Here is a 10,195-nt window from a genome sequence, read left to right as displayed (position 1 = left end):
TGTCTGGACTTGTAGTCATAATACATCGTACTTGTAGTCATAATACACACACCTATACTGATTAGTACGTACTGTTTCAACGACAATGCAGTATGTACTGTCATAGTATGTGATTTCGGACGCAGCCCATGTCTTCATGGGGCTCGCTTTGTGCACAAGGGCCTTGTCATGCCCAAGGGAATTTGTAATGCTATACCGTACAATGACTTTCTAGATAATTCCGTGCTTCCAACTTTGTGGCAACAGTACATTCAAGTGTAAGGGTCAGGTGTCCACAAACATTTGGTCATACAGTGTGTGTACATAGTGTAGCTTAGACGCTACAGCAGCTGGAACTATCGACAAGTTCTTCAAATCCTCCGTTTGTGTATTCTCGCGAGATTTGGATCACGGATCACGTGATCTGTGGCACAAAATGAAAACAGGAAGTAGTGTGCAACAGAAACGGAGCAGAAAGAAAGAGTTGGAGAGAGTTGAGGTTTTAATCACGTCAAAAGAAAAAAAAAATGGGGTTCTTTACAAGTTACAGCTGTGTGTTGTTTGTGTTCTTCTGTGGGAATTTGATGTTAGGCGAGATCTCTGTTCATGCCGCAGAACCGAGTGGAGATGAAGATCTAAAAGCGCCTTGGTTGAACGAGGACAGCTACTTTCCTTCTCTCCGTCTGTCCTCTTCCTTCCCGGAGGATGTGGAAATGATTGATCATTGCTTAAAGTTGCTGCATGATTTCGGTCAGAGATATACAAGCTTATCTAGCTGTCTGGTGTCCAACGCACGTCCTGTTAAAATGTGTCAGAACTGTTATAGCGGTTATAACAATTTCCTGGAGATGTATACAAACATATCAACACAGGTAAGTGTATTTTCATGGCTTTTTAAAGACTTAATATTTGGTTTCCTGAAATTTTAGGTGCGTCTCTAAATTGCTCTATAAGTGTCCCTATATAGGGTGTGAACTATATGTGCACTACAGCCCTTGTTTTGCAGAAGTTCCCAGTCTGGTCACATGCAGGACAAACTCGTGATGTGCATCACACCATCACTCACTGAACATTTCACCAATCACAAACAACCAATCCTGCTCATTCGGTTTAATCTCCATTTCTATTTAGAATATTTCTCTGAGCACTACCAAGACATCATCCCACAGATCACTTGATATAATCTGTCTTATTATTCTTTAATAATAAGATAGAGGGGGGGATAAAAGTAATAGAGTATCTTCGTGCTTGGTTTTTTTTTATTTTTTTTTTAAGCAAGACAGATTCATTACATATTATTCCACTCATCATTCATTCATTCATTCATTCATAAGCACTTTATCCAGGTCAGGATTGTGATGAATCATTTATTTATTCATTTAGCAGACGCGTTTATCCAAAGCGACTTACAAATGAGGAAATACATGCAAAGCGATATGTCATGCGGAGAACAATACAAGTAGATCTTTCATCGAGTTCTAGAAAAGCAAAGTGCGCAGAGTAGGATAATGTGGGGTTGGCATTTTAGGGGTTAGTTATGTGCTCATGGAAGAGATGGGTCTTTAGCTGTTTTTTTGAAGATAGAGACGGATTGTGCAGTCCGGATTGAGATTGGAAGTTCATTCCACCACTGAGGGACAGTTAGTGTGAAGGTTCTGGAAAGAGAGTTATACACCGTCACCAGTACGTCTGTGCGCATGTGTTCATACACGCAAGTACTGGCGTGTTTTGAGAACCAGTGGACACCGAGAGAACAAGGCGAAACTCGAGCTGTGAGGTGGCAACCAGAATGCTTCCAGTTATTATTTCACTTATCGTATCAAACGTATATGGACATCTGACCATCACACCCATACGTGGTTCTTCCCCAAACTGATGACACGAATTTGGAAACACAACATTGTGTAGAATGTCTTTATATGCTGTAGCATTACGATTTGGAACTAAGAGGCCCAAACCTGTTCTAGCTTGATGATGGCCCTGTGCACCAAGCGATCTTTATGAAGAAGGACACAGTGTGTTATGGTTGGAAGAAGGTGGAAGACGTCCAGTGTCCTGCACCGACCTCAACCCCACTGACTCAACACCTTTGGGATGTTTGTGCACCGAACCTCGTGGAAATCCCAACGTCTCCCCACAGCCACGCCCCAAAACCTAGTGGAAAGCCTTCCCAGAAGACTGGAGCGCATTGTAACGGGGAATAAATCTGGATTGGGATGTTCAACCAGTACATATAGGTGTGATTAATCAGGTAGCTGCATACTTTTGGTAATATGGTGTATTTATATATAATATAATATAATATAATATTACATTACATTACATTACATTTCAGTAGTAACAAATCAATCCCAAGGCCGAAATCGGCTTGTAACACTGGATTGCTTTGAGATTTGATTTGGATTTCTGATGGCGTAAACGTGATGAGACTCTGTGAACGCAACTCGTCTTACGCCACGCTCCCATAGCAACAGTCATTTTCCAGAGAGTCGACTTGACTGTGATGATTTTTGGGATCAGATTAGGGTTAGGCCTCTGATCCCCACGTTGTACCAAAAGATGAGTCCGTATTCTTCTTAAGAAGTCGTCTGATTATCGAATAGAACAAGCCAAAAAAACAAAAATGAATCAATGTTTTGCGAAAACTTTTCTTCACACAGATGGGTTCTGGGAACAAGAGCTGTGAAGAGCTGCTGCTGCATGCAGATAGGCTGATGCTCCTGTACAACCTTTACAAAGGCTTAAATGACATCTGGGAATCGGCTGAATGTACCAGTGAGTAGTGTAGCTGTGTCTGCATATATATTTAATAAAATATGAAGTGTTGTTTTCTTCAAGAACACCTCACACAACATAAGCAGTATATGTGTGTATTTAACCTGATATTGGATGTGTGTGCATCCTGGTTTTGTAGCATCTGTCTGCCGTGTCTGTGTGCTGTGATTGGTTGTTCGTCTTGAATTTGTGAATAGACATCCATCTTGTATTGGGGGTTGTTGTAGACAAAATGTCAAAAGTATAGATGCACCGATACTAAATTTCTCAGCTGATACCGATAACTGATTATTCAGAGTGAAACCGGCCGATACCGATACCTGATTATTCAGAGTGATATCGGCCGATACCGATAACCGATAGTTCTGCCTTTTCTGCCTTCTTATAAATTAATAATAATAAAGTCCACAATTCTGAAGGAAATGCAAATAAAAACTTTATTCTCTACATTTCAGCAAGTTGTTTCACAGTAACTGGTCTCATAAACAGAAAACACATTACTCTAATTAACATTAATACATGAACTAAATTCTGAAGATTAAAGTAAGATTTCTTCACTTATTAAATGTTAATTCATATTAACATTAACTGAATTCTAAAAAATAAACCTCCTGTTAGTCTCACATTCACTCACCACAAACACAAGCATTTCTACTTCATCACTGAACATCAAACTGGTAGTATATAATTATATAATATACACTTTTATATATATTAACATTAACTGGATAGGAAATATACTACTCTACAAATATATTTTTCTGTGCAATATATACCTTTTTTGTCAACTCAAATTTATTTAAATCTTTCAGCCATATACTGGCACTTGAATTCAGCTCAAGCCCCCAGCCCCAACCCCCCCCCCCCCCCCCCCCCCCCCCAAAAAAAAAAAAAAACAACCTCCCGCTTCACTTCTGCAGTGTCCGGTGTAAAAGCACTCATTCGTTAACATACGCGCTGCTTCTGCTGTGCTGCAGCGTGCGGTGTAAAATTTTAGCAGTGCAGAGCTTACAGAGATTACAAACTGCAGTTTTGTCGTCATTCCATACAAGAGACATCATGTTTACACACAGCACGAATGTGTTTTCCCACCCTCTTTTGATTGACAGAATATGATCGGCCATGATCATCGGATGTTTTTAAACTATCGGCCGATAGCGTGAAAAATTGCCGTTACTGGCCACTACCGATTATTAGCAGATACGTCGGTGCAGCTCTAGTAAAAAGGGATGTTTTTTTTTTTTGTAGGGTTTTTTGACTGATTTAAAGAATGCCTGTACTATAATATCGCTTTGTTTTTGTGTTCTCCTCAGGTTGTCTGACCAACAAAAGCATGTCGAATACCACACTTTACTTCATAGATCGACACAACCAGTCGCTGACCTGCTTTGAGAAATACTCGCAAGTAACGTCGCGTAGTAATATAAACAGATGTTAATATTGTGGGTCGTAAGACAATGACTAAAGTTTGGTGTGTGTGTATTCCACAGGGGAACTACTCGGAGCTGTGTGTAGAGTGCAAGACTTCCTATAAAGTACTCAATGATCTGTATAGTAACATGTCAAAAAACAAGAGTCTGTGTATTGATGTGGAAGACGCGGTGAGTGCTGATTTAAAGTACACATTCTGAATACATACAAGGCATTTCCTGTGTGTGTTTCCTGTTTTCCTGTCCCGTACGTTGGAATGTTTTCCTGCCGATCAGCCCGGAAAACTTTAAAATGCCACACAGAGCGCCGCAGGTCATTTGGTTTCATCCTCGAGATTTCGGAAGCAGTCTAACTTTTCGCTTTGCTCCGCCCTTTCCTAGATGAACTCGACGCGGTATTCGTGGAGCAAGGTATACAACTGTTCGTTGACGCGTGAGGAGAACGTGCCAGTCATCGCCGTTTCCAGCTTCATGCTCTTCCTTCCGCTCATCTTCTACTTGAGCAACTACCTGCACTCGGAACAAAAGAAACGCAAGCTGATGCACCGTAAGTTTCGCTCTCAGCTCAGCTCGGCAGTGCCCGCAGTAGAGGAGATAGAGAGGTGTGTTTCCGAACAGCATTACAGAAGTTGTTCGCTGTCCATCAGGGCAACAAGCAGAAACATAAGAGAGGAAGTAGGAATAGATCAAAGCGTTTGCTCTACATTGATACCGAAGCCATTCTTGGTCAGGAGTCTGAGGAAGAGTAACTGGAACCGGAATTTGTGAAGTTTGCTTTCTGTCAATCGTCTATACGGAAATGTGGGGATATTTGTGTGTTTTTTCGTGTTCTGCGTTCATGTGTCTCGGAGGACACTCATGTTGGTCTTCAGCATGTCAGGTAGGTAGCTGTCAAGCACTAGGAGAGAACGAACCAGTGGGTGACAACCAGAGCTTAATTTGAGTCGGATTCTTCCGGAACCAGATCCGGCACCTCTAAAATATAGCACACCTTTTTATGTGGATCAAGCAATTCTGCAGCTGGATGTCAAGTCTCCCACAGCAATGTTATCAAAGCAAGTAGTTTTCGTTTTTTAATTCACCAAAAGTAAAACAACAACAACAAAAAAACAACGGCAATAGAAATGCTCAAATATTGCTACATTTACATTTATTCCCTTAGCAGACGCTTTATCCAAGGTGTCTTACAAATGAGGAAATACAAGCAAAGCGATATATCAAGTGGAGATCAATACAAGTAGTGCAACCATACAAGATCTTTTAATTGCGTACTAGAAAAATAGCCAGTAGCCAATCAGTAGCCTCTTCCACATAATGTAATCATTTCACGTTCAAAGTTCAGCTGAATTCGTTGTCATGAAGCGAAGCCTACAGTCATGTAGAGTGCGTCACGGCGAAAAGAAAGCAGTTATCATTACCAGCACTTTTTAAAGAACACAAACTAATTACTAAATAGGCATGGGCATAAAATAATCAAAGATAGTAATGGGTGAAGGCATCACATGCGTAATGGGAACTTCGACCATAACCTTATCTCAGGAAGATGATATATATTATGGACTTACCAAGGGTGGAAAGAATAGTACTATTATCCTGAAATTAGGCTAAAAACACGGAAGCTATAATACATAATATGAATAACGTATAGCGATCAGTTAGCTAGTTAATACAGACTTTGGTCAAGCAACTAGTTATGATTATTATCATCAATAAAGGTTGAAATGTAGCAAAGCGTGCTTGCGACAAGCCATATTTTCAGCTATGAGGTTTGGTGTTCTGTTCTCACATGGCAAGTAATGATTATTCTTTGAGTCTGGCTAGCGTCTTTAATTTTCTTCCCTCGATACATTTAACTGTCACATGATCGTACATTATGCTTAGTTGAAGACTTTGCACTGGTTCCTACAATCGCTGCAGGTTTGACTCCTTACCTGAAGTTTAGAATAAGGTTGTTATTGTTAGTATTAGTGTTAGACCATTTTCTTATAAAGCACATTACCTAATGTACCTATCTGATTATTCCTGTTCAGCCAAAAGAGCCAAGTCCAGCCACAGCCTGATGAATATCCAAGACAAGTACAGCTGAATGCAGGAGACAGGAAGAGGAGCAAGCGAGGAGAACTTTTACATTCTTCCAAAAGGAACGTGCCTGGTGGATGTGAGCTGGATTGTAAAAAATCCATGGACTTTATGATTATTGTTAAAGTAAACATCACTTATTCTGAACATATTTGTCAAATTTTTTGTGCTGATTTAACCCCCCCAAGCCCTGGTGTTTTGCTGATCATGTGAACGAATGCAGTATGTTGATGACAGGATGGACTACTCCGTAAAGATCTGTGACTTTTGCCTTGCGAGACGGCGCGCTGACGAGCTCTAGGTGAGACTGGTTATGCCGTCATCCCGCTGCAACCAAGAGAACATCATCTTGCCTGCTAAAAGCTTTTATTATTTATTTCTTTCGGGGTAGCGGGACTTGTACATATAACATAGCAGCAGTAGCGCTGTTGCAAGCACTTGATGTCCATTAGTGATCCATTAATAAATACATGGTGCATGTGTGGAGTGAAGAGGTAAAAGCAATGGATGAAATGAAAGGAGAATGCACTAAAGAACTATGCAGGGCACGTGATGCTTTGGCCGAGCCTTTTCTTCTTGTTTTTTTTTTTTTTTTTTTGTATACGAAGCAACCATCTCTACCCTTTGTGCTACTAATGTGTTTTTTTTTTTTTTTGAGTCACTATTAGGTCATGATGTAGCAGTCTGACTGGTTTTCTGATCAAGAACAGAAGAGAGATATAATGTGCATAAAGACTGGAAGAGTTAACTGTGCTGTGTTACGTTTGTGATTTCCAAACGTAAATGTTCTACTCGTGAGAGGCTAATTACTGCAGCAGTGACCTAAATAACGATTCGAACGGCTTTGCATGTTTCATATGATTTGCTAAAGATTTGCAAGTAGTTGAAAAGCCATGCTCTGTTGTTTTCAGGTTACTTGGCATTCACAGAAATATTTTCTCCACATCATTAGCAGCTAATCTAAATGTAGGATAAAGTTACTTGGCCGAAACAACGTGCAGCAACATATCCATTGGCTTTTTGGTCTCATGGTGCTGTGCCATTACTTATAACACCGGCATTTACAGTGGGGGAAATAAGTATTGGACACGTCAACATTTTTTTTTCAGTAAATATATTTCCAATGAGGCTTTTCACATGAAATTTTCACCAGACATCAGTATTTACTCAAGAAATCCTGAAATATAAAGAATTTACAACATTAAAGTCCATAAAAAATGTTATGTGTAATAAAGTGGAATGACACAGGAAAAAAGTATTGAACACACTAAGAAAAAGCAGTTCTCCAAGGCAAGGTAAGGCAAGGAACCAGCTGTAATCCGTAAGTAATTATACCCTCTATCTGTTCAAGTTAATATCAGCTGGGTTAGTAAATTGAACGTCTATAAAAAGGCTTTTTGTTACCAAGGTGTCACACAAGAAACATCTCATGATGGGTAAAAGCAAAGAGCTCTCCCAAGACCTTCACAACCTTATTGCTGCGAAACGAATTGTTGGAATCGGAAAGAGACGCATTTCAAAACTTCTGAATCTTCCAGTAAGCACCATCGGGGCCATTATCCACAAGTGGAAGCAACATCACTCCATCATCAACCGTCCATGCACAGGAGCTCCTCACAAGATTTCTTACCAGAGAGTCAGAAGAACAGTCAGAAGAGTAGCCCAAGAGCCAAGGACCACTCGGAAAGAGCTCCAGAAACACTTGGAGGCAGCAGGTGCCATCGTCACAGAGAAAACAATAGGCAATGCACTCCACTGCTCACGCACACCCTGTAAGACTTCATTACTAAAGAAAAGGCATGTCGAAGCTCGTTTAATGTTTGCTACAACTCATTTGAACAAGCCTATGAAATATTGGGAGGGTGTCATCTGGTCAGGCGAGAGCAAAATTGAACTTTCTGGCTGTCATACTACACACCATGTTTGGAGAAGAAATACTGCACATCACTCTAAAAGACTACACCAACAGTGAAGTGTGGAGGTGGAAGCATCATGGTGTGGGGCTGTTTTTCATCACATGGTACTGGCAGACTTCATATAATTGAAGGAATGATGAATTGAGCCCTTTACTGAGAGATTCTTGAGAAGAATCTGCTGCCATCCACCAGGATGATGAAGATGAGACGTGTGTGGACCTTCCAGCAGGACAACGATCCAAAGCATACAGCAAAGGAAACTCTCAATTGGTTTCAGAGAAAAAATAAATCAAGGTGTTAGAATGGCCCAGTCAATCACCTGACTTGAATCCAATTGAACAAGGTTTAAAGACAATATGTTTAGAAAAATGGGCCAAAATCACACCTGAATTCTGCGGCCGATTAATTTCTTCATACAGGAAGCGTCTTGAAGTGGCCATTACAAACAAAGGGGTCTCCACTAAGCATTAAATAAATTTCAGTTAGTGTGTTCAATACTTTTTTCCTGTAGCATTCCACTTTATTACACATAACTTCAGTTATGGACTTTAATGTTTGGATTTCTTTATTTCTTGAGTTAATACTGATGTCTGGTGAAAATTTCATGTGAATAAGCTCATTCGAAATATATTTACTGAAAACAATGTTGACGCATCCAATACTTATTTCCCCCCACTGTAAGCGCATTGCGCCTGATTTGTTCAATCATATGATTGCTTAGAGAACCTGAGCGGGTGCCATAGGTGGAAAATAATCTTTTGTATACACGTTTCGTAAACGTGTGATGTACAGAGAATTGTGGATTTCATTCTTACATGCCTTGCGGCTTGATTTCGTAAACCGTCTGGATTTCCTAACCATGTTTGACAAGTCACTATTGCTGACTAACTTCATCTCCATGTGAGCGAAAAATGTTCCATACAATGTTGTATCACCTAAATCGACCCCTAGAGAGGACGAGGGGAAATGGGAGATTATCTTTCATAGCCTGGGTTAGGATTAGAGCAGTGACTTTGGACCTTTTAGTTCTTGAGAGTATTACGAAATTCCTTGAACTCAGCTGGTACTCAGGGCTCATATAAAGGTAGGCCTGTAAGCAAAGCAACGTGTGTGTGTGTGTGTGTGTGTGTGTGTGTGTGTGTGTGTGTGTGTGTGTGTGTGTGTGTGTTTTATAGTAAGTACCTAGCTTGGCTTTTCACAATCTATTTATTTTTAAAAATGTGAAATAATAAAGGAATAATTCAAATGCCAATCCTTTTCTTATTGCCAAGAATAGCAACATGAGATCAAACCAGCCAGTGCTTAACTCATTTTAGGAGGATGTCACATGGACTACCTTTATATGAATAATAATAATAAACCCTTGAGTTACTATTTTTTCACTTATTCATTGTTCTACAGCTTCATACCTTAGTGCCAGTGTTGCAGATTAAATTTGGTAAACTTTAATTTAATGTAAATGCTTGGGAAAGTATAAGAGGATATTAGGGGTATTACTTTAAAGCGTAAACTAGCCTAGCTACCTTCTAATGTACACACAGCTCATGCGTTAGCTTCACTGCCCAGTCGATCTAGACCTACATATTGTTTAACAATGTAATTATTATTTTTATTATTATTATTGTTGTTGTTGGTAAAAATTACTTAAAGGTGCAATAGTCAATATTTTTCATTTCTTATTTGTACAAATAATGTGGAACAATTAATAACTATTCATAATATATATACTATATAATATATAATAATAATACTGTCTAAGAACAAGTGTTTAATACGTAGCTGAAAAAACCCAGTTTGGAAACCTGACTGGTCCGGAATGTTTGTTTTTGTATTTGGATTGGCCTCTTGTCAATCATTTGACAAGACATAGACACGCCCCCAATGCCCTCATCGTTAGCAATTATTATGATGAGAAGTTACATGTTTACAGATTTGCAACTCAGCTTTCAAGCAGCCGAATGTCTGAGTTCGTGTGAAAGTGATGTCATGACGCTTCTTGCTAATGGTAACCCTAGT

At 39.7% G+C, this 10,195-nt stretch overlaps 1 protein-coding gene across 2 annotated transcripts; it reads left to right on the top strand.

Moving 5' to 3' along the window:
* The first annotated feature begins 392 nt into the window (after positions 1-392).
* ostm1 (osteoclastogenesis associated transmembrane protein 1) lies at positions 393-7,011 on the top strand. Of its 2 annotated transcripts, none has more exons than XM_017493079.3 (6): positions 393-851; positions 2,640-2,754; positions 4,068-4,159; positions 4,245-4,355; positions 4,566-4,731; positions 6,215-7,011. In XM_017493079.3, exons 1-6 carry the CDS (start codon positions 507-509, stop codon positions 6,268-6,270), a joined length of 885 nt encoding a protein of 294 aa, XP_017348568.1. In that variant the 5' UTR covers positions 393-506; the 3' UTR covers positions 6,271-7,011. The 2 variants fall into 2 exon arrangements, with proteins under 2 accessions (XP_017348568.1, XP_053543594.1); XM_053687619.1 differs by lacking the exon at positions 393-851 and adding an exon at positions 1,969-2,230.
* Positions 7,012-10,195: the final 3,184 nt, after the last annotated feature.

The sequence above is a fragment of the Ictalurus punctatus genome, chromosome 2, assembly GCF_001660625.3.
Source record: "Ictalurus punctatus breed USDA103 chromosome 2, Coco_2.0, whole genome shotgun sequence".
Classification (NCBI taxonomy): domain Eukaryota; kingdom Metazoa; phylum Chordata; class Actinopteri; order Siluriformes; family Ictaluridae; genus Ictalurus; species Ictalurus punctatus.
Note: the sequence above shows the minus strand (reverse complement) of the source record. Positions and strands in the feature narration are given on the sequence as shown.